The sequence below is a fragment of the Mirounga leonina genome, unplaced genomic scaffold (assembly GCF_011800145.1).
Source record: "Mirounga leonina isolate KUSES-001 unplaced genomic scaffold, KU_Mleo_1.0 Mir_150, whole genome shotgun sequence".
Classification (NCBI taxonomy): Eukaryota; Metazoa; Chordata; class Mammalia; order Carnivora; family Phocidae; genus Mirounga; species Mirounga leonina.
Window position 1 is genome coordinate 8,914,337 of NW_023270374.1, and position 23,953 is coordinate 8,938,289.

Sequence of the window (23,953 nt, forward strand, 5' to 3'; positions counted from 1 at the left end):
CACTATGGATTGTTGTTATAGCTTCTGTTCTGCATAATCTTCTATTTGTACATAATTTTCTGCATAAAATGGATGAAAAGAATATAATACCTTCTCTTTCCTATCCTCTGTGCCAGGCTAACATCCCTCATTAATTCAGTGTTGAAGTAAGAGATTGGGGTGGGAGGATCAAACCCTTTAATCCACTGATAACACTGCCCCTTTAACATGTTTCTAAGCATATTGCTAAGTTAAGGAAGGAAGGAGGGAGAGGAGGAAGGAAGGATGGCAGAAGGAAGAAGGGAAGGAGGATTGAGAATATTTTTAGGATGGGCATAATAAGAATTGTAATCTGTTCCTGCAAGTGAATATTCTTTCAGCTATTTTGCTTAACTGAACTGGATATATATATATATATATATTTTTTTTTTTTTTTCCATTATTGGTGGAAAGTGAACTTCACAGAAAAAAAATTTTCCTACTGGGGAAAAAGAAAACCTTAGTTTTAGCTAATATTAGTTCTGTGAAACTTAAGATTTTAAGTGTCTCAGAAGAAAAAAAATCCATTTTTAAAGATGTAAATACCTTCATGAAGTAAACCACTCTTTATTCTTTTATTTATTTTTTTATTTTTTTGTGGGAGGCAGAGTGGATGACTTCAGACCTCAGATTCCTGTTCCTGCTGTGCCCACATTATATGACCCCTCCCCTCACATGCAGGTAGGACCTGTGAATATGACAAGATGTCACTCCCATAATTATATAAGACACTCTCCTAGCAGACTAGAGAAAGATTCTCTTGCTAGCTTTGAAGAAATGAGCTGTCATTATCGTGAGGGCCCTTGGCTAGGACCTGAGGAGCTAACCCAGAGGTGCCGACAGCCAGCAAAAAGCAATGGGGACTTCAGTCCTAGAACTGTAAGGAACTAAATTCTATCAACTTGTATGGGCCTGAAAGAGAGCACTGAGCCTCAGATGGGACCACAGTCCTGGCTGACACCCTGACAGTTAACCTGTGCCCTGACTCTTGGGCACAAACTAGAAGGTGATACATTTGTATTATTTTAAACCACTAAGCTTGTCATAATTTGTTATGAAACTAACTAATAGTTAGTTTCATAGAAAACTAATAGTTTTCAAATTTACGTGGAGGGGCGCCTGGGTGGCTCAGTCACGTGCTGGGTCACGTGGTATAGCTATTCCTCAACTATAGAGGATCCTGCCTGTTTTCCGTAGTGATTGTAGCCATGTGCTTACAACATGCAAATAGTTTTTTATGAATGAAGCACGTGGATTTTAGAGTTTGGATTTTGTGATGGCTCAGAAAGAGTTGTTTCTTTACTTTTGAGCCCTGATTGGTTGTGATTTTGAGAAGTTAGATGTTGAAATAAGCAGCTGACACTGCACTTACTAACAGAAATAATTGGAGTGTGTAATTGGAAAATGTTGCATGTGTACCTTTTACTTCGTTTACTGCTTTACTGTTAACAGACCAGATCAGGAAACACAATCTAATTTTTATTTTGAATTTCTTGTTTCCTTGAACAGTTCTGTAACCTTAGCCACACGTGCTTTACTTGTAAAAAGCTTTCAAATGTAATTTCTCTTTTTAAAATGGATTACATTTCATATTTTAATAAACTATTGGAGCCATGTGCAGTCAGCATTCAGAATTATATTTGTGTTTTTGAAAGCCCTCCGCTTGCATAATTTGAGTGAATGTGCCCTTTTGATTTACTGGGCAGTTTATCTTGCTAAAGGTATATTAATAATGTTTCAAAGTGTAATGTATCACTTACAGGAATACTTGTGTAAAATATTGTTGGCCATAAGAGTATTTATACAACCAAGACATACATTTATATTCCTTCTAAATTGATTGGGGGAGGCGGAGCTGGTCTTTTGGGATTGGTGCTCATATAAGGTGTTGTGATGTAAACTTGCAAAGGGACAGGATTTGAGTGGCAGACCTTTTGAGGAGGATTAACTCCTTGGGTTCCTACAGGATAGTTTATTTCGTCATTTGTGGAGTATCAGTCATATCCCTCTGTGCTGTGCTTTCCTTGTTTTTCCCTAAGTTTATTGCACAGCCAGGGTGGAAACTCATCTCTAACTGATGTGTGCTCTTGCCAAGCCCTCACTACCCATGGTGTAAGCAGTTGTCTGAGCAGTCTGGTTCATTAGACTGATTTGCTTTTAGTGTTTGGGGGTGGATATAGGTTAATACAAGAAAGGGGGTCATACTCCCTCTTCTCTGTAAAAAGCAAGTTTTATTACTAACTAGGAGACAGAATGAGTCCATTCATTTGGGAGTTTGGTCTTTACTGACTTACTAGGAAGTCTGGAGTGTGCACCTTCCAGAAGGAAGCCATGAGCAGCCAGAGTGTGCCCCCTGCCTTTAACATTCCCTCCATCTCTCTCCTCCTCTCTGTCTTCTCCTTTCTTTTTTCTAAGTCCCCTTGCGGTCATGATAGGCTCAAGTGGCTAAGAAATTACTGAAATCTACAGGGAGCCCAGGAATTAAATTAAGCTCCTCCTTCCCTCTCCTTTTTTTTTTTTTTCTTTTTTCTGTATGCTCTCCCATTTTTACGTGAAAGAGTGGTAAAAAAGCAGCTTACAAAAAAGGTGAACTGGAGGATCTTTCCTTTAATATTGATTTCCTGCTTAATTAAGATCTAGGAATCCAGGGGCACGTGGGTGGCTCAGTCGTTAACTGTCTGCCTTCAGCTCAGGTCCTGATCCCAGGGTCCTGGGATCGAGCCCCGCATCGGGCTCCCTGCTCAGCAGGAAGCCTGCTTCTCCCTCTCCCACTCCCCCTGCTTGTGCTCCCTCTCTCACTGTATCTCTCTGTCAAATAAATAAATAAAATCTTAAAAAAAAAAATAGAACAATCCTAAAATTTGTATAGAACCACAAAAGACCTCAAAAATCCTAAGCAGTCAGGGGCGCCTGAGTGGCTCAGTCATTAAGCGTCTGCCTTCGGCTCAGGTCATGATCCCAGGGTTCTGGGATCGAGCCCCGCATCGGGCTCCCTGCTCCGCGGGAAGCCTGCTTCTCTCTCTCCCACTCCCCCTGCTTGTGTTCCCTCTCTCGCTGTGTCTCTCTCTGTCAAATAAATCAAAAATCCAAAAAAAAAAAAAAAAAAAAAATCCTAAGCAATCTTGAGAAATAACAAAACTAGAGGCATCATACTTCCTGATATCAAACTATATTACAAAGTTACAGTATTCAAAACAGTATGGTTATTGGCATAAAAACAGCACATATAGGGTGCCTGGATGGTTCAGTTGGTTGAGTATCTAACTTCTTTCTGCACAGCAAAAGGTGTCATTCTTTTGCATGTGGCTGTCCCAATTTTCCCAGCACCATTTATTGAAGACTATACTTTGCCTTATTGTATATTCTTGTCCGGGTGGGTTTATTTCTGTCCTTTCTATTTTGTTCCATTGATTTAGGTGTTGATGGTGTCTTTTGCTTAGGTGTCTTGGCATAAGGACTGAGCCACTCAGGCACCCCATGGATTGTTCTATTTCTATGAAAGATGACATTGGATTTTGATAGGAAATGCACTGAATTTGTATATCACTTTGGGTATAATGGACATTTTAACAATATTCTTCCAGTCCATGAACATGGAATATCTTTCCATTTATTTGTGTTGTGTTCAGTTTCTTTCATCAGTGTTGTACAGTTTTCAGTGTATAGGCCTTTCATCTCCGTGGTTAAATTTATTCCTAGGTGGGTTTTTTTTTTTTTTGGATATAATTGTAAGTAGGATTGTTTTCTTAATTTCTCTTTCTGGTAGTTGTTAGTTTATATACATGAAACTGATTTTTGTGTATTGATTTTGTATCCTGCAGTTTTACTGAATTTGTTTATTAGTTCTAACAGTATTTTGGTGATGTCTTTAGGGTTGTCTCTATATATTATCATGTCCTCTGCAAATAGAGAAAGGTTTACTTCTTCCTTTCTGATTTGGACACCTTTTATTTCTTTTCTTGTCTAATTTCTCTGCTTATGACTTCTACTACTATGTTGAATAAAAGTGGCAAGAGTGGGAGTCCTTTTCTTGTTCCTGATTTTATAGGAAAAACTTTTAGTTTTTCACCATTGAGTATGATATTAGCTGTGGGCAGATTTTCCTTATTGAAGGCTTTTAGAGAAATAGTCTCTGGGCTTTCATTTTTGGGTGATGAAATTTTGTCATTTAGAGTTCCATTTTCATAACATTATATAATGTACAATAAAAATACAATAAGATGATAGCCTTGCAGATATACTTAATATTAAGTAAAATATGTTTTAAATAAAATAGAGATACATTATGTTTTAAAAATTTTACATGAAAATATGTCCCTTTATTATTTAAAAAAATTTTTATTACATGTATTATTTTGATTACAAGTGTGTTTATTATAGAAAATTTGTAATGGAGGGGTGCCTGCGTGGCTCAGTCAGTTAAGTGACTCTTGATTTTGGCTCAGATCATGATCTCAGGGTCCTGAGATCGAGCCCCACATTGGGCTCTGCACTAGGCATGGAGCCTGCCCAAGATTCTCTCTCTCCCCATCCCCTCTCCCTCTGCCCCTCCCCCTCTAAAAATTAATTAAAAAAAAAAAAGAAAATTTGTAACGTAAAAAAGTATAAAGAAAAAAAATACCCAGAGATAATATCTGTTTCTGTTTTTCAGTAGTGTATGAGATATGGGTCAGATCCAGTCTCTCCTTGTCTTTTCTCTCTTTCTTATATTTATTTATTGTGTTTATTATATATCCTATATAGGTATATGACATAACACACACACACACACACACACTGTTACGGACGGAGTTATTTCCTTCCAAAATCTGTATATTGAAGTCCTAATCCCCAATGCAACTATATTTGGAAATAGGGCCTTTAGAGGGTAATTAAGGTCATAAAGTTGGGGTCCTAATCCAGGAGGACTGGTGGCCTTACAATAAGAGGATGAAAGAGAAATCTCTTTCCACCATTGCTTGCATACTCAAAGGAAAAGCCATGGAAGCACCACAGGGAGATGGTGGCCTCCTACAAGCCAAGAGCCAGAGGCCTCAGAATAAAACCTGCTTTGCTGGGACCTTGATTATGGACTTCTCAGAAATAAATTTCTGAAGTTTAAGCTACTCAGTCTTTGGTATTTTGTTACAGCAGGCCAAGATGACTAACAGACACATACAGACACACATGAGTCCTATATATAGAGAGACACACACATTTTAAACAGAAATAGAGGTCATTTTCCATGTATTCTAGTGGAGTTTTTTTCGGATTACCATTAGCATGAATCACACTGTGATAGAATTATATTTTTTTCTAATATATGCCACATGCTTTTCCATATTAAATCAGCTGAGACTAGGTTTAACTTCTTGTGGTGTGATTTAAAGCTTCATTTTGTTTTAAACATGGCCATTATATAGTGATACCTCCGAGCCTGTTGAGATGTGAGGCATCTTTTTCTTTTTTATTCATTTACTATAGACTTGGAAGACATAACTGAGATTACTTAAATGATTAGCACTGCAGAAGTGAACAGTCACAAGTGCCAGTGTAAAACATGGGAAGGCGTGAGGTTTTCTGTGCAGGCTCTGGAGGACAGTGTGAAGCGGTATGACGGCCTACATTTTGAAGAACCTCTGTTCTGAGTTTAGCTACGGTTTCAGCAAATGATGCAATCTCAGGGTTCAGTGGTTTTTTTGTTTTGTTTTGTTTTTAAATCTCTAAACCTGGGTGGGGGTTGGTAGCAGCAGCTGCTGCACAGAGGTGTTCTGGAGTTCAGCCAGGAAGCTCTGAATGCGCCCTTCCTCTGTGACATTGGTGAGTTTTCCTTCCTGGTTCTGGGCCATTCCAGACACTAGTCTGCAGGATAAGTATGTGCTGGGTCAGGCAGGAATCACCGTGACTCTGGCTTTTGCCTTGGTGAAGTGTATCTGATGATACTGGCTCCCTTGAAGAAATGATGTCAAAATAATTCGTTACAGTAGTCCCTGTTATCCGCACTTCCACTTCTCACAGTTTCTGTTACTCACCATCCACTGTGATCCAGAAGCAGATGGTCCTTCTTCAGATGTATTGTCAGAAGATCATTAGCAGCCTAACCTTACATCACTTACCTCACATCATCTCATCACGTAGGCATTTTATCACCTCATATCATCACAAGAAGAAGTGTGAGTGCAGTACAATAAGAGATTTTGAGAAAGACCCCATTTATATAACTTGTACTACAGTATGTTGTTATAATTGTTCTGGTTTATTTTTGTTAACTCTTACCGTGCCTATTTCATAAATTAAACTTTATCACAGTTACAGGTGTATAGGGAAAAACACAGTATACATAGGGTTCAGTACTACCTGCGATTTCAGGCACCCATGGGGGTCTTGGAATGTATTCCCCGTGGATGGGGGGGTGACTACTGTACATTGCCCACAGGGAGAAGGCAACCTCTGTTACTCATGATGTTGATACAGAGGCACGTCAGTTTTCTGTGGCACTGCATGTCATTTACCTGCATGCTGTGCTGAGTTATTAAATGGAACTCTGGAGGAAGGACATGGAATACCTGACTAAACACGCCAGCCTGTCACTGTCCAGTTTGGGCCAGTGGAGTTGAATTTTGCTACAACTCTGATAGTCTGTGCAAATTCCTCATGGGCAAGAATTTTATTTATTTATTATTTTTTTATTTTTTTAAAGATTTTATTTATTTATTTGAGAGAGAGAGAATGAGAGACAGAGAGCATGAGAAGGAGGAAGGTCAGAGGGAGAAGCAGCCTCCCCACTGAGCAGGGAGCCCGATGCGGGACTCGATCCCGGGACTCCAGGATCATGACCTGAGCCGAAGGCAGTCGCTTAACCAACTGAGCCACCCAGGCGCCCATGGGCAAGAATTTTATTGGAGTAAATATTACTTGGAATAACTCTGTCCATGTACCAAGACCTTGAAATTTTGGGGTTAAACAGACATGCTAGTTATGAATTTCAGGGTTTTTGTTTGCATTTTTTGGATAATACTAATTATTTATGCTAGTGGAAGGTAGCAAAGATATGGATGTTAATGGTAATGCTACTATCTGTAATACTGATAAGTGGAGATAAGTCTGTTTAAAGATTAATAGATTTATACATAGATGTAGCTACTATATGTTTCTATAATAGATATATCTTTAGATATAACATTGATATAGCTCCAGATCTAGAGACAACAAAATAGAGGTATGGCTAACATCTGTCTGTTTTACTCATTTATTCCCAGCATATACTAGTACCTGGCAAGTAGCAGTTCATTAAATATTAGTTGAATAATTTGCAGAAGCAGCTAACTGGACGGTGGGGGTTACAGGTTGATAAACTATAGCACTTGATAAATCCTCAAAGTGCAACCAGAGCAGGGGTGTCAGCCATATGGGGGAATATAGAAAATTATGGCATAATCCTGGATATGAAATACCCGGGAGCTTAAAAAAATACCCATGCTTGGGCCCTGCGCCTGAGATGCTCATTTAAAGGGACCAGTATAGGGCTCAGGTGTGGTACTTTTTTTTTTTTTATTTATTTTTTAGGTGTGGTACTTTTTTAAAAACTCCTTCGGTGATCTGCTAGTCTAGCAGGAGAAACAATGAGATGCAGATGCTAATGTCACTGGTCTGTATTTAACAGAGATCTGTGTGATTAGGCTAGTTAACTGTGGTCAGTGCAGGGGAAGGGTCCACTGTGGATCTGAGTAGGCCGTAAATGTGTCCCAGGGTGAGGGGAGAGATGGGTAAGAGTCAGATAGAGGAAGGGACTGCAAGGCTTTCCCAAGCAGACATTACCGAGCAAAGGCTGGGAGGTGGGTATGAGCGTGACATTTTCTGTGGGTAAGAAACAAGCATAAGCCAGCTTTCCAAGACCAAAGCTTAAGGCAGATGTCAGAGTGAAGCTTTCTAGGTTGCACCATGCCATTTAAAGTGACCCTTTCACTTACCTGTGTTCAAGTTTGTGTTATAGGAAATGCCCTTGTAGAACTATCTAGTGAACCCTTCTGAGTATTTTGGGCTTCCATTTAGGTCAAATATACTAAAGTACTTGTGATCACAAGATCCTGCTCTACTTAAAAAGTCTAGTTAAGTATTAATGTGGGGAAATTTGCTCTTGCATATTTTCACATGTAATTTCTTTAATTGGTATTATGTATTTTGCATAATTTAAATACCAACATCTGGGTGATTTGCTCAGCCAGCAGAGGACTGTTTCATCAGAAAGATCTACACAGCATCGTCTCTGAACTGCCTGCCAGGAGTTAGCTGTTTGGCATTTAAATAAAGAATGTTTTCTGCAGTGGGAAGTGTAGTGGAAATTGAACTGCCCCAAGAGCTTCTGTTCATTAAAAGCACAATATTAATTCCATTTACTGTTAGGGGCCGACTGCCAGTAATGACAGAAAGTATAGGTTTGTTAACACCATTGGGTAGGTAGTGGCTAGATTCTTCTCTTCCCATTTCTGCCCTGGTGAGTCTGGGACTGTTCACCATCTGTTCTAAATGTGTTTCTTTTGACTATAGGTACTACTGTTTCAAAGTCCTGTAAGAAGCAAGGCTTCTACATTCCTACCTTAACTTTTATGATGTAATAGATGCCAGTTTGCTGTCAACATCATGATGTTTGGTAGAGATGTGTTGCACACTTCTTAAATCATTTATGATGATAGTTTTTTAGACTCAGACCTTCACATTTAAGCAAGATTCCCTTATAAGCTTGACTTATTCTGGCCTTTTTTTTTTTTGGCATATTTTTATATATTATTTCATCGAATTTTAAAGACAATTTTATGAGGATTATTATCCCCATTTGACATATGAGAAAACCAAAGGCTTAATATGCTAGATCAGTGGTTTTCAGAATGTTGACTATGTACTGTTTTTTTTTTTTTTTTTTTTCTGGCCATTTTTAAGTATTCTTTTGATGAAGAGCTTCTTTTGCCTAGCAAGGAGCATAAAAAAAGGACTGATGAAAGACAGTCTCAGCTCCAGGATCAGAGATCATGATACTCTTAAATAGTTTGGCTCTCACGGACCCCATCCTGATCTCTCTTTCTCTAAGCCTGACTTGTCCTAGACCCACTGTTGCTTTCTGGAGGGGAAGACGCACAATAAATGTAATTTTGGGAGCCTTGAGTGCTCTGAAAATAGTAAGCTGGGTAGAGTGATAAAATATGTGCCTGGAGTAGGGGAATGGGGTTGAGTAGGACTTAAGCTTTATCTGAGTGGGGACCTTCTCCACCTCACTCACTGGTGTCTTGCTTTTGAGCGAGCAGGCAGCATGTGTGATAAGAGCTGATTGACAAGAAGGGGGCAAGCCACAAAGATGTTGGGGGAGAACTTCCCAGGCAGAGGGAACAGCAGGTTTAGAGGCCCTGCAGTGGGAATGAGGAGGCCATTATGGCTGGAGTATTGGAAGTTAAGTGGGGAGTGGAGAGGGATGTGATTGGACAGGTGCATAGGGCCCAGATGAAGTGAGATGTGGGGGTCATTTTATTCTAAATGCATGGGAAACCATTGTAGGGTTTTACACATGACTTCTTGCAGTTTTGAAAAGGTGGCTCTGGCTGTCATATGCAGAATAGATTGTAGGGTGGCAAGAGAGGAAACAGAAGGACGTCAGAGACTTCAGGTAGGATATGGTGGTAGTCAGACCAGATCAGTAGTAGCTATGGAGATGGAAAATTGTGGATGATTCAGACTTTGTTGTGCAGGTAGAGTGATGGACCAATGATGGTCTAGCTAGGGGATTTGAGGCAAAGAGAAGGACCAAGGGTGGTTTCTAGCTTGACCCACTTGATTCTTCGTTTCTTTTTCAAGCCATAGATTCCTAATTCTGCCTTCCCACCTGAACCTCCTCCTTCCTGGAGCTTCATTCTGATTAAGGCTGATTGCCAGTGCTGCTTTGATTCTAGTCTGTGGTATCTGCCGTACCTTTTCAGGTATGGTAGATTTCCAGTCCTTCATTAACTTCTACAGACTGTTCTTTCCCATGCACTTGTGTGTGTGTAAATCAGATTTTGATTCAAAGACCATAATTAGTAGAGCTCTCACAAGAAGGATTACATGTTACCAATAGCTTTGTTAGGGTCATAGAACATGCTATTAGCCAGCAAATATTATTTTTATTCACTTTTTTCTCACATGCTCTCTGGGAACACAACAAAAGTAAAAAGTTATTTCCTGGAGGAATGTGAAGATTCTTTCCCCTTTTTATCAGAGCTTACTCAGGCTGCATGATCAAAGTGTGAAGGAAGACAGTATGATAGTTGAGGCAGTTGACAAGTACAAATTCATTGATTTCCTGGTAATCCTGGCAACTGTTTCCTTTCTCTGTTAGATGGACAGATTTCTTTCTATGTGTGGAAGAATGTATAAGAAATAGTAGCTTCTGGGTGAATGTCAGCTTGTGGTGTACTTCCAGGATTTCAGAGCTCATTAGTTTGTGTTGCCAATGACTGTTTATCATTTTTACATTATACCAGAAATGTAAATTGTGAATACTTGCCAGTCAAATTGGTGAGTGATTTTTAACTAAAGTCACCAGTATCCGCTTGCTGAGCTGTCTGCAGAGTCTTACTAGTAAATGTCAGGATTTTTTTTTTTCCTGGCAATAAAAATCTTTGGGATATTTATCAGATTTTTGCAGCTCTTGCAAACTCTCCAGTTTCCTTATTTCTCATTAAGAAGAATCCGTAGAAGAGTTGAGAAGGATGTCTTAAGGTCAGTCCATCTAAACTGATTGTCATGGAGTGCGTCTGCCTCTACAGTGTCACCCAAGCTGTCCCTTCCTTTCTAGTCCCGCTTCCCTTTTTTCTGTCTTCCTGCACATCCTTGCCAGATTAATCTTCTGAAGTATCAACCAGTTCCTATTTTCAAAATTCTCAACGGCTTCCCAGTTTTTGAATCAAATAATAACCCATCTGCCTGGCTTTCCAGTCCATTTTTTCCAGGTTTAGCTGTTAAACTGGATTTCCAGGGGTCCCTTGTGTAGATACCCATGTTTTTCTGCTTCTGTGTCCTTACTCAAGAAGCCCCCCAAACCTGGAGTACCCCTATTTTCTTCCTTTTTGTAGCCTGCCAAAATCCTAGTCTTTAAAGAGGCATTTGGAGATGACATCACAGTTTCAAAGATATGAGGTAATAATAAGAAGCAAAGCAAGCATCCCATGCTGTGGCAGAAATACCGCCAAGACTCACTAATAGGAAGCAGATGACAGAGCCATGAGCTGGCTGCCAAGGAAAAGGAAAGACTGTGACAGAGTGTGTTCCTAAGCCTGCACATCAGAAGCTGAATCAGTGAGGGCTCTGAAAACCCTCCCTGGAACCCTCCAACCTGGGGAGACAGAAACTGATTTTCCTGTTCTTGTTTGAGGGACCATAGAAGTGGCTGATGGTGGCAACTGGGAGGATGTGAAGAGCAGAGCTGATTCTCTCTGTTAAGTGAAGGCCTGGTGAAACAATGAGTCTGAGAGTAGTCTTCCCTATAGGAGTGGAATCTCTTCTCAAGCAGGAGGAAGGAACTCAGTAGAGGATATTTCATGCCTTTGTTGAGAGAGGGCAGAGCCCTGGCATTCAAACAGAGCCTTTAGGGTGCTTCGGTTGAGATGTGGCTGTCTGTCATTACATCTGGCTAGAGAAAAGTGGATAGAATGCAGACTACTTAGTCTTTGAACTTCACAAGATCACAGGGATGGCAGGACGAGAGTCGAGGAGTTGCCCATCATGTGTTAGAGCATACAGATTTTCTGGATACCTAAGTATACACAAGATGTAAGAAAAAAGTAGGGTAATTATATAAACATGATTGTAGTGAGGGATGGGTAGACAGATGGACAGACAGACAAAAATAAAGAAAAAAAAGGAATATGGCATGCAAAAGACAAAGGTCCAGATCTAGATGAAAACAAACCTCAAGGCATAGAAGGGAATTCTTTACAATTGTTTCATTCTGTGGAACAAGTTAGTGAGAAATGTGAAGTCAATAAATAAAACAAGATAATAATAAAAGCAGAATGAGGTAAGGGGGGGAAAAAGGGAGATTGCAGACCTAGAGAAAGATTTTGAGGTCCAAAACAACATCCAGTTCAGGATTAATAAATGAAATTAGAAATACCAAGGGAAAGAATAGATGCCATTGAAATCAAATTACTAAGAGAGTAAAGCCTTAATAATCTCAGTGAACACAAATGAAATAATCAAAATATTAAGTACTCAGAAGCTAAAAGATAAAGAAGACAAAGACAGTGTAATATAAGGATAATTGGTATCCCTGAAGTAGACAGTCAGCAAATGAAACAAAATGCAGTAGAAAACAAGGCAATTTTCCTGAAATGAAAAAGTAAACAAAAGAACTGGGTCTGCAGGTTAGTATCAGATTCCAAGAAAATTGGAGTATAGAGGTTCAATACTGAGATCTATCCTCATTAAGCTATTGAATTTCAGAGATAAAGGAAAAGTTCTTCAGACCCTCTGGGCAGAAAACCAGATTGTCTGCCATGGATTAAAAGTCAGTCTAACTTGCTGTGTTCTTAGAGCATCATTCAGTTTCTGAAGATAGTGGAGCCATGTCTCCAGCATTCTGAGGCAAAAGAAGTATGACCTCACTGTGGCCCAAATTGACAAGAGCTGAGATGTCATTCAGGTGTGAGGGCAGGAGGCAGATATTTCTAAACATGTACAAACTCGACTAGCAGTGCTTAAAATCAAAACACATGCAAAAGATACATATACGCAGTGCTGTCGAACCTCTAAAAATGCTTTATGACGTTTTAACTTAGGATATTTTTAGGAAATATCTCTTGTAGTGAAGGAACATTTGGTTGAAATTCAACAAATGCTTTTCAGTTCCTTTTCCTTTTATTAAATTCACATAAAATCACATGCAGTTTTTTTTTAAATGAAAAAGTAGCTTTGCCAGAGGATCATTTTACTTTTTATAAAAGTCTTCTTGTCTGCCCTACTTCCTCCCTCCCTCTTCACACCCACAGTGGGCATGTGCTCTAGGGAGACCTCGCCATTCCCTCTCGTCTTCTGCTACGTGTTGTAGTCAAGTTGGCAGACATTAAGTGCATTTTATACATGAGGCAACTCTACAGAATTCCACTAGTTAGTGAAACACATAATTCTCCATAGACTACATTTCCACAAAAAGATTCTGACATTAATTTTTGACTATCAAAAAAAAGCATTCTGCTTAAAGTCACTTCCTCCATACCATGCCAGATAATCCACATTTACTGAGTGACTACTGTTTGCCCAGTACAACTGTGTTCACCTCACATAACACAGTCAGTATGAGGAAACACAGTTTCTACTCTTGGGAAGCTCTTCATTTAGGTGGGGCAAATCCATTACCAGTTTTCCCAGTATTTCCCAAGTAAGATCCAGCTCTCAGGTAGGCTTCTCAAAAGGGAAAAATTGGTTTTTGTTGTTGATAAGTTTTTGTATTGTTTTTCAGTTATTCATTTATTCAGGAAAGCTGTTGACTTTTGTCAGAAAGTGCTAGATACTGAGGATATGGTTGTGATTAAAAGATGTAGAATCTCTGCTCGATCTGATAAACAAGTATGGTGCTTACATGGAGTGCTCCCAGTGAACCAATCCCTTGTGTGGTCTTCTCCCCTGGAATCTGGGCAGCCCTGCCTACAACTCACCTGAACCACTGGAATGTGCCAGAAGTGATACAGTGAGCGTCTCAGCACTGGACACATGTTTTAGGTTCAGAGACTGAAGAAAAACATATTGAACATATTATTTACAAATGTCATGAACGTAATGTTTAAAATAAGCTGGTGCTGTGTTTTGACACTTTTAGTCAGGCTATAGTTTCCTTTTTATACAGATATTGATTGCCAAAAGCTTGTTTCAATATAAAATATGTGCAGCTATATATAAATTTTACCACTTTCTTTGGGATCCAGTGTACCTAGAGTTGGGGGAGGGATGGCCAGCTCTGCTGTTAAATATTCCATCTTATCAAAGAGGTGTTTCATAAATTATGTATAACAGTAGATGCCACTCAATAAATATTTTATATGTGATAGATATTTTTGTCTGAAATTACTTTTTCACTTGAGCAATGATTTAAACCCTTGTTTTTAGTTTTATGAGGTGACACTTTTATAATACCGTGTAGTGAATGCAGCTTGAATGTCATAGAGCTTTAGAGCAGCATTAATCATAAATTCATCTGCCCCCACTCCCAATCCTGGACAACTTTCTCTTAATTCAGGTTTTACCCATTCAGCATATGGAAGTGTGTGTGAGAACATGCTGGTGTGTGTGGGGAGGGTACGGTTGGGGACAAGTAATGCTTTTGACCCAGTGGCTCCGAAGTTATGAATTTCAAATGATTTTCAAAGTCTATGAGACTTATTTCAAGGAAGGAAAAAAAAAAGTGTTTTTCAGTGCTTTAAAAAAAAAAAGAATATGAAACTAAACTGGGATGTAGTCCAAAACAATTTTTCTCGTTTGAGTGGGAGCTATTAGAATTTAAAATAGGGGTGCCTGGGTGGCTCAGTCGTTAAGCGTCTGCCTTCGGCTCAGGTCATGATCCCAGGGTCCTGGGATCGAGCCCCGCATTGGGCTCCCTGCTCGGCGGGAAGCCTGCTTCTCCCTCTCCCGCTCCCCCTGCTTGTGTTCCCTCTCTCGCTGTGTCTCTCTCTGTCAAAAAAATAAATAAAATCTTAAAAAAAAAAAAAAAAGAATTTAAAATATTGCCTTTTTCTTGGGTTATTGTCCACTTTTATGCAGAAAGAGAATACATATGTCTCTGGACTTACAAGAACAGTCATTGTCCTTTTCACATGGACCTAGAGGCCTGGAACATTCTTTGGCAGGTGGCTCTATGTACCATGTGTGCAGTGCTGTCACAGTTCAGAGCTACCAGACCTTCCAGTGAAGACACTGTTTTATGAAATGGAACCGTGTGATTAAATTCTCCACTCTAATATATATCTTAGAAAAAAAAAAAGCACATACTGTCCACTTCTGCTTGAATTCTACAGGCAGGAGGAAAAGCACAAATTTTCCCAAGACCTGAGAGGTAGGAGTAGAGGCTGGTTTATTTAGAGTACTCATTAGGCTAAGATTTGCGAGGGCCTTGTTATAGTAAATCAGGATTACTGAGGATTACTGAAGTCTCCGACCTGGAAGCCTGAGGTTCTGAACCCTGGAATGGGAGCACGGCTGATAAGAGGAGTAATTGAAGAACAATGACATGCTTCATTTCCTTTTCTTGAATCTAAGTTATGCATTGGTCATTTTCTCTGTGTATCTATTTAATGGTTGTTAAATTGCTTTCTTGCAAGTGGTGATTTTTATTTTTTTTGTTTTTATTTTTTGGCATTTCATTCCGTCACCCTCTTGCATGACTGTAGCTCTGCGGTGTGTGTTTGAGACTCAAATGTCTGCAGAGATGAAGGCCTGGAGGGACTTCTCTCTTTCTGCTGCCCTTCCCTGAACCTCTTAGGAGCTCCCTTGTCTGCAAGGTTGTGAAGTTCTGAGTCCTTCACCTAGAGGATAGCATTGTTTTAATATTTAAATGACACAGAATACATTGATTCATTCCGGGAATGTAAGGCATACTGATTGTGTTTCAGGCAGTTCTCACATTAGGGGTCTAGAGCTGTGCCCTGATCACTGTGTCCATTATAGGGGTTGGGGTGGGGAGAAGATTTGCTGGGAGTGTTTCTACCCCGAGCCTTTTTAGTAGCCTGGAACTTGCTTCCCTGTTGCTCACATCATACCTAAAATCACAGAGCATAAGGTTGTGCTCTTGGATCTGACTCAGTCTGAACTCAGCACAGCCCAACCTCAAGGCCTTCAGTTTTTGGAATTTATCTCAGACTTGTCTAGAAGCCTGATTTTAGAGCTCTTTTGTCATGGTACAGATGGGCCTGATGTTAAGACAAAGGCCCATGGTCCCTTGCCTTACCAGTGCTATTGACCCTCCTTCCTGCATTTCTCTGAACTGCAAGTATCATCGCTTCTTGGCCTTTTGGCTAAGGTCAAGTGTGAGCTTCAAGTATCTGCCCACTCATTTCATTCATTTGACAAATATTGAGCAGTTACTATGTGTCAGACATGAAATCAAGCACTGGGTTACATTCTAATCTGGACAAAGTAATAAGCTTATATATAACGTCATATAGTGGTAATTGCTAAGGAGGGAAATGAATCAGGATAAAGGAGTTTGGTGATTACTATTTTGTATGGCTGATAGGGAAGGTGACTTTTGAGTGGAGACCTGAGGAATTGAGGGCTGAGTTATGCGTGTGTGTGTGTGGTAATTCTTCTCAACTAGGGGTGATTTTTTTCCCCAGGGTACATTTGCCAGTATCTGGAGACCTTTTGATTGTCACAACCTTGACAAGTTTGAGCAATAGCTAGGAGCCTCTGGACTCCTACACAGGAGTGAGCAAGAGGGGGAGATGATAACAGGAGGTTAGCAAGGATTGAGATCATGTAGAGCTTTGTAGAGGCTTACAAGGACTTGGGCTTTCATCTCTGGGAAATAGGAGGCCATGGAAAGGATTTGAGCAGAGGAGCAGCCTGCCCTCACATGCCTGTGGCTGCTGAGTAGAGCACGTGCCACAGCAGGGCGCCATGGGTGGTAGCCTCGATTATTGTGGGTTTCCAGGTGAAAGATGATGGTAGTTGGGGCTCAGGAGGAATGTGGTGCAGGTGGTTCGATGTTGTCAGATTGGGGGCATATTCTGAAGGGAGAGTCAACACTAAGCATGTAGGAATTAGAGAAAGAAAGGAGCAAAGTATAGCCATGATTTTTGGTCTGAACAACTAGAAGGAAGGTTGGCATTCACTCAGATGGTATGGTGTGCAGGTTTGGGAGGCAGGGGAAGTCAAGGGTTGGTTTTTCGATGTATTTGCTTTGAGCTGCTTCTTTGGTATCTCCACAGAATACACTGAGGTAAACGAGCGTGTGTATGCATGAGTGTGGGGTCAAGGGAGAGGACTGTCTATAGAAATTTAGATTCAAGTCATCAGTATATGGATTGCAGGTGAAGTCCAGAGACAGGGTGTTGTCATCAAGAGAGTGATGGTGGGTACTCTAGTCCCAAGGATGAAAGCCTGCATGGATGGGTGCAGGAGAGAGCAGGAGGGGAGGAATTGGAGAAACCACTAGCGTAGGGAAGTCTTTGGAGATGATTTTTTCCAAAGAGGCACAGAGAAACTGGTGGTAGCTGGAGGAGATGCAGGGCCAAGGGGGGTGGTTGTGGCAGGGGTTGATGGTAGGAGATCTGTGCCCACTGGTATGTAGGTGGGAATGACCTGGTAGGTAGAAGTTGCTGTAGGAGACAGAGGTGTAGGTACTTCTGGTACAGGGGTCACTAATACACAGGAAAGAGTTGCTCTGGGGAACATTCACAGTTTGACCATAGGAACTGGTGAGAAGAGCCAGCAAATCAGGAGACCTCTAGACATTAAATGAGATAAAGATTCTGAAGAGGCAGAAAGATTACTTTGTAGTCAGGTGGTCCTAGGACCTTTCCTAAGGAAGGTAAGGTTTGAGCTTGGCTTCGAAGAAGTTGTATTCATCAGGCCATAAGTTTATTTCATTTTATGTTGAGTTTTTATGTTTCAAGTTCACTTTGCCTGCCATATGCCAGGATTCCAACATGAAGGTTTTCCATTTTTCTTGCAGCTTTTTTGATGAGAAATAAAATTGTGCTCATTTTAACACTCAAAAGAACACCTAATAAGAAGTTCTCTTTCCTCTGAGTAACCTTTTCCTTTTCTTTCCCTCCTAATTTCAGGAACAAACTTTAGCCCTTAGGAAAGAAGGGATCGGAGTTGTTTTGGATTCTGAACTGCCCCATTTGATTGGCATTGATGATGACCTTCTGAGTACTGGAATCATATTATATCACTTGAAGGTAGAAACTGCTTAAGTGGAACATACAATTTTGTGTTCAGTTTCCGCTTCAGACACTAGCAAGGTTTATTTAATACTCTGAGTCTGTGAACACAGCTATTACATTAGGGAATACACTACAAATCTTTGAGCCCTTTGGGAATTTTCATCAGTTCACTGGTATTCCGTAGAATTAGAAGTTCCCATTTTTATGGAGTTCTAAAGCTAAATGAAGACCCATTCACTTTGCCTTCCACTTTGTAGAATCAGTGAGAGGGAGGTAAGGAACAAAAAAGCAGACAGACCAAGGAAGGAAAGTTACAACCACCCGGAACTGGGATTTGCTACATGTCGTTTTCTGGTCCCTTGGGCTAATTATAAAGCATGTCTCCTGCCTATGTTATTGGTCCTGGTCCCAAACAGGCTATTCGTGTCAAGAAAACAGAATTAACCACAGTAGTATCAGTGGTTGCCTCTGTAACCTTGACTTCGTATCCTCTCTCTGATCCATGACTTAAAATGAGAATGGTATTGCATTTGTGCTTTGCAGACTCCCATAAAGTATGTCTTTAGACACGAAGAACCCCTGGCCCCTAGAGGGGAAGCTTGCCAGAAAGGATCAGGAACATCATCAGTGGGGTTACCAGCATGGACAGACGTTGATGCATGCCCCAACAGGAGCCAACCCATGATTGTGCCTTAAGCCTCAGGAGTTGTGTGGCCCTTTCCCGGACAGTGTGGGACATGGTCTCAGAGACTCAGTGAACCCTCCCTGCACGGAGGCTGTGGCCTGCCCAGGACACTCACTGCTCAGCCCGTTGGCCAGCTTGCTTGGGTTCAAATGAAAAATAGAGAAAGAGACCATTCCTCATGTTCTTACTAATACGTCTTACTTTTCTTCCTAGGAAGGCCAGACATATGTTGGTAGAGAAGATGCTTCAACAGAACAAGATATTGGTGAGAATCTTTATAATTTCCTCTTCCCAGTGATTTTTAAAAATCATTTGATAAAGAATTTTCTTTTGAATGACACTAAAGTGATTAGAAAAAAAAAAACCCTCTTTCTCAAATACAGTATTGATCAGTATGTGCATTTCTATAATTTTGAACTCAATTCAAACAAGTGACACAGAACAATTAATTTAGTGAATTAAGTAGAACTATGAATCCCCCCGCCCCATCCTATATACATTCTGTATTCTGTCACAACTTTCAAGGGTAATTTAAATTGCAGTGGGATAGTGATGGAAAAATGCCAACAGACACAGATAAAGGCTATCAGACGCTTTAATGGGAAGGATGTAGACACTTAGCTGTATAGTGATGACGGAGAGGTGGAATACACACATGCACACATATGGAGGTGTGACTTCTGGGTTTCCCCAAAGTCTTTGCTGAGGCACACAGATGACCTGTGATTCAACCTTGGAGCAGGGTGAGGTCTTGCTAGGCTTTGAAAGCGTAACTTAGGGACCACTGCGGTGGTGGTGGGTGGTGTATGTGTGTGTGTGACAAGGTGGGCATTGGCAGGGGAAGAATTCTGTCCTATCAGCTGTTTCTAGAATTGTTGGTGATGGACTTGCTCTCCTGCCAAGTATAAGCTATTCTTCAAGCCAAAGCTAGTGTAGTTCTACGTGTTGTACTATTTGTTGCAAAACCAGGTCCTAGAAGTCCTCAGCTTCAGCTGGTCTTGAGTAGAACTAGGTGTCAGGCCTCTTCTTTGGATTGTTAAGTTGTGTGTTTGATCTTTAGGGTTGCTGTAAACGATGATGAGTGGTCAGAACACATGTTTTCTGTGCACAGAAATGTTCAGTAGTACAGCTCTGTGGGGCGCCGCGGGAGCTATTGGATTTGTGCCTTTGAGAAACTGGCTAAGAACAGTGCCTAAAATCTTGTAGGTTTATTTGATAGGCATTCATATCTGTGCCTGGCCACTCACCAAGCAAGAATAACTCAGGATAGTCCTACAAGTTTAGGTACACTTTAGCAGCCACATACTCTGAGAGGTCAGTGGAGGTCTTGTGCTCTCAGATTTGGCAAAGGCTGTGGCAGTGTGCATCTCAGTACAGCTTCTGGAGACTTCCTTGGGCCTCCCAAGATCCATGCCAGGCCAAGGTCACCTTTGGTTTCTGCTCCTGGAGGTTAGTATCTGTAACTGTTTAGGTTATAATAAGTCCTTGACCCACGGAGTTCTTTTGTTGCTTCTGTTTTACTGTGACCTTTGGGTGGCTGGTGGGGGAAATTTATTCAACATCTGAGTGATACAGTGGTATTCAATGAAGACAAATTGCTCAACTATTTTCTCTCTAAAGATGAGATAAGTTAGCATGCGAGAACTTATTTCCTTACACAGGTGATGTCCAGACCCTTTGAGATAATATTCAGAGAATACCTTCAGTTCTATCAGTTGATGCCATGAACTCTTGAAGTTCACTTTTCTCAATGAACATAAATGTTCACCTCACAATATTTATTTACATGGAAGGGGTAGAGTATTCCATTATGGAAAAATACATAAATGTTGGGAATCATTGTACTAGATAACAAAGAAAATATCATCTTTTATGTTTTTCCAACTTAGTTCTTCATGGCCTCGACTTGGAGAGTGAGCACTGCATCTTTGAAAATGTTGGGGGAACGGTGACTCTGATACCCCTGAGTGGGTCTCAGTGCTCTGTGAATGGTGTTCAGATCATGGAGGCCACACACCTAAATCAAGGTATTTGGTTTTTGGTTTTCAGAGTTCTTTGTGTATGTCATTGCTCTAGAACAAGTTGGCTAGGTAATGGGGGCCCTTGTGCATCTTAGAATTAATTGCTGATTAGTTATAAAAAAGATGAAGACTGTTTGCTTCATTATGCTGTTTTCTGTTTTGCTTCTTTATAATTCTTTATACTTCTTTATAATTCCAGTTGTCTTGTTGAATTAAACATATATGTAGTTGTCTTAAAAGTTACTGCTGTTATGGAAATCTGACTTTAAAGGTTTTTTTTTTAAGTTAAAAAAGTACCTTTTAAATGCAAAAACTTAACACCGTGCTTGCTGTTAATAACTTTATTACCCTATTTATATTCTTTTGTGAATAGTTGTAATTATAACATACATATAGGATCTGGTATCATATCTTTTTTTGTTCTTTTGAAATAATTTCAGTTTTATAGAAAATCTGAGGGTGTAGTACAAAGAACTTTTTAATTTCAGAAGCATTTGAAAGTAGATTGCTAACATGATGCCCCACCACCCCTGAATACTTCAGTGTTTATTTCCCTTAAACAGTAGCATTCTCCTATGTGATTACAATATAAGCTTCCAAATTAGGAAACTAACACTGATACATTCCTGCCATCTGATTCTCAGACACCCTTCGAGTTGTTGTCATTTGTCCAACAATGTCTGCTGTGGGTCCAGGATTCAGTCCGGCATCATGTGTTGTATTTGGTTGCCACACCCCTCTTGTCTCTTTCAGTCTGGAAGAGTTCCTTTGCTTTCCTCTGACTTTTAGGACTTTGGAAGGTCAAATATGTTGTAGAATGTCCCTCTGCATAAACATAGCATCTGTCGAATGCCTCCTCAGGATGACACTTAATACTGTGCGTTCTTGACAGGACTATCAGAGAAATGGTGCCCTGTTTCTCTCACATCATTACTAAGGAGATACTCACTTTGGTCATTTGGTTAAAATGGAGCTTGCCAGGCTTCTTTAGTATGAAGCTACTCGTTTTCTCCTTTTTATTAATAAGGATATTGGGAAGGATATTGACATCATAAATATTCCATTCTTTATCATACTTTCACCCACTGGTTTTAGAATCCATTGATTTTAAGGGTTGATGGTGTCTGATTTAATTATTATTCAAATAGTTGCCAAATGGTAATTTTCTTCCTTCTACATTTATTAGTTGGATTTTTACTGTAAGAAAGAGCTTTCTCTTCTTGCCATTTATTTATTTAAATCAACAGTGTCACATGGCTTGCTATTTTGTTTGGTAGGTTTTGGTCTCTTTCTATCATTATTTATTTTGATACCCATATTTTCCCAGATTTGGTGAATGGGAGTCCCTCCAAGCTCATTTCTGTGTCCTTATGGCTTGTCCCTATCATCTCTGAGTTCTTCCTGACTTTCTGACACAGTAAGATATTCCAGGCTTATCTTTATACTTTGTTGGAATCAGCCAGTTTTCCAAGGATCCTTGGTTCCTTTCAGTGGAGAATGGGATTTAGAAACTAAGATCCAGGCCCTAGATGTGCTCATGGCTGTTGAGGTATTGCCGCTCCCAGGTCCTATTGGTCAACAGAGTTAGGGAAAGCGTGGGTCTCTGGTGTATGTACAACACACACAACTATATTTATGTCTGTATCTATTTCAGAATTTCAGTATCCGTATTGCTGACCAGGAGTTCATACCAGTACCTCTAATGCCAACCCAATATCATAGCATTCTTTCTAGTTTTTTTCTTTTTCTTATTTGTAGCTCTGCTCCCGTTTCTGACAGTGATGAACCTGACTTCCATTATGTAACCAGTATCTTGTCACTTCTGCCCCCTCCTCATGCAGGGACCCTCTTCTTTCTGCTCAGGCTGTGATACCCCATGCTGGGCCACCACCGCCCTCACTCTTCTAGTGCAGACATGAAAAATTCCTCCCATTCCCTTGCTCATGCCTGCTTTGCTCAACCCTGCCTAATGGCTTTTATACTGAATCATGGAAGAGGGAAGGCAAGAAAGAAGTTGACATATCTTAAGCCCTTTTTGGTATATTATACATAAATTTATAATAACAGTTTTTCATGGTTATATACTATACTGTATCTGCTGTGACATAGGAATTGGACAGATGGGGGAAATTGGACAGATGGAAAGCATGTAGTTCATTGGTGCTAGCAAAGTCATGAGCAGAAATCAGTTGCAAGGAGTTATCTCAGAAATGAAGGACATGTAACATGGACCAGGACCATCATGCTTTACAGGAGGAATATAGAATCCATTGAAGACATTCTAAGAGCTTCTAATAGAGCACCCACCCATGCACCCACCGCCAAGTCATCCACTCATCCACCCATCCATTGATCTCTTCATCTGTTCTTGTACTCTTAGTATGTTTTAGTCTCAGGGTAAGTGGAGCTTGGGAAACATTTGAGTGTCCTGGAGCTGGCCAGGAATGTCAGAGTTCAGTAGTACCAGGTGCTTAGCCCAAACCAGGGACATAGTGAGTGCCCAATCATGGTTACCAAAGCAGCATTTTCTGCGTTTTCGCCATCAGGACAAGGACTCTGGCAGTATGGGATAAAGAAGCTGGTTCTTGCCAGACAGCAGAGTAATAGTCATGATGAGAACCCAGAAAGTGACTGTAATTGACTGGCAGACAGGAGGTCAATATGTAGGACTTTCCAGTGGCTCTCTCTGCTTGTGAACACACAGACCAGACCACTTGTTTGTTCACTCTTAGGATCTCAGGCGGGGGTCCTGCTGCTGTTCTTCTAGGCAGCAGGGGTGGTGAGAGATGTGTCTCCTTGTCTGGTAGAGATCTCTGTACGGGCTGCATCTCTCTCAGGTCAGGGGAGGTTGACCTTGTTATGATGACTGTATTGTTACAGGATTTTACAGCAGGCTTGTACTGGTTTTCAGTATCATCGTTAATGTATGGGTAGAACTTTGGAATTCATTTTGAAAGATTTAATTGTTTAATACATCTGGGGTTAGACCTAATTTAGTTTGTTTTCCATAGCGGTGTATCATTTATTATAACCTTACCCCGTCCTATATTCACCTCTCTTTTGAAGAAATTTACTTTCCCACAAATGAACACTGAAACATAGCACTGTATCTATTTCATGGCTTTCCACTTTGTTCCAGTGCTCTGTATTTCTGCTTTTGTACCAGTATCACACAATTTTAATGCTTGTTGTATTATAATATGCTTTAATTTCTCTAATTATCTATGTGATTTTTTTGCTACTCATGCCTATTTTTTTTTTTCAAAGAAATTTTAGGATCTTTTTATTTTTGTGCTAAAATACCCTTTCAGAAGTTAGGTTTTAATTTCATTTGATTTGTTCAC

At 40.3% G+C, this 23,953-nt stretch overlaps 1 protein-coding gene across 4 annotated transcripts in view; it reads left to right on the forward strand.

The window, feature by feature from the left end:
* Nucleotides 1-23,953, forward strand: part of KIF16B (kinesin family member 16B) — a 296,746-nt gene that overhangs the window by 118,486 nt on the left and 154,307 nt on the right. For all 4 annotated transcript variants that reach the window (XM_035005811.1, XM_035005813.1, XM_035005812.1 and 1 more), the window contains 3 exons: nt 17,799-17,918; nt 18,802-18,853; nt 20,478-20,615. In XM_035005811.1, the coding sequence (XP_034861702.1) occupies nt 17,799-17,918; nt 18,802-18,853; nt 20,478-20,615 (310 nt within the window). The remainder of the gene's footprint in view (nt 1-17,798; nt 17,919-18,801; nt 18,854-20,477; nt 20,616-23,953) is intronic.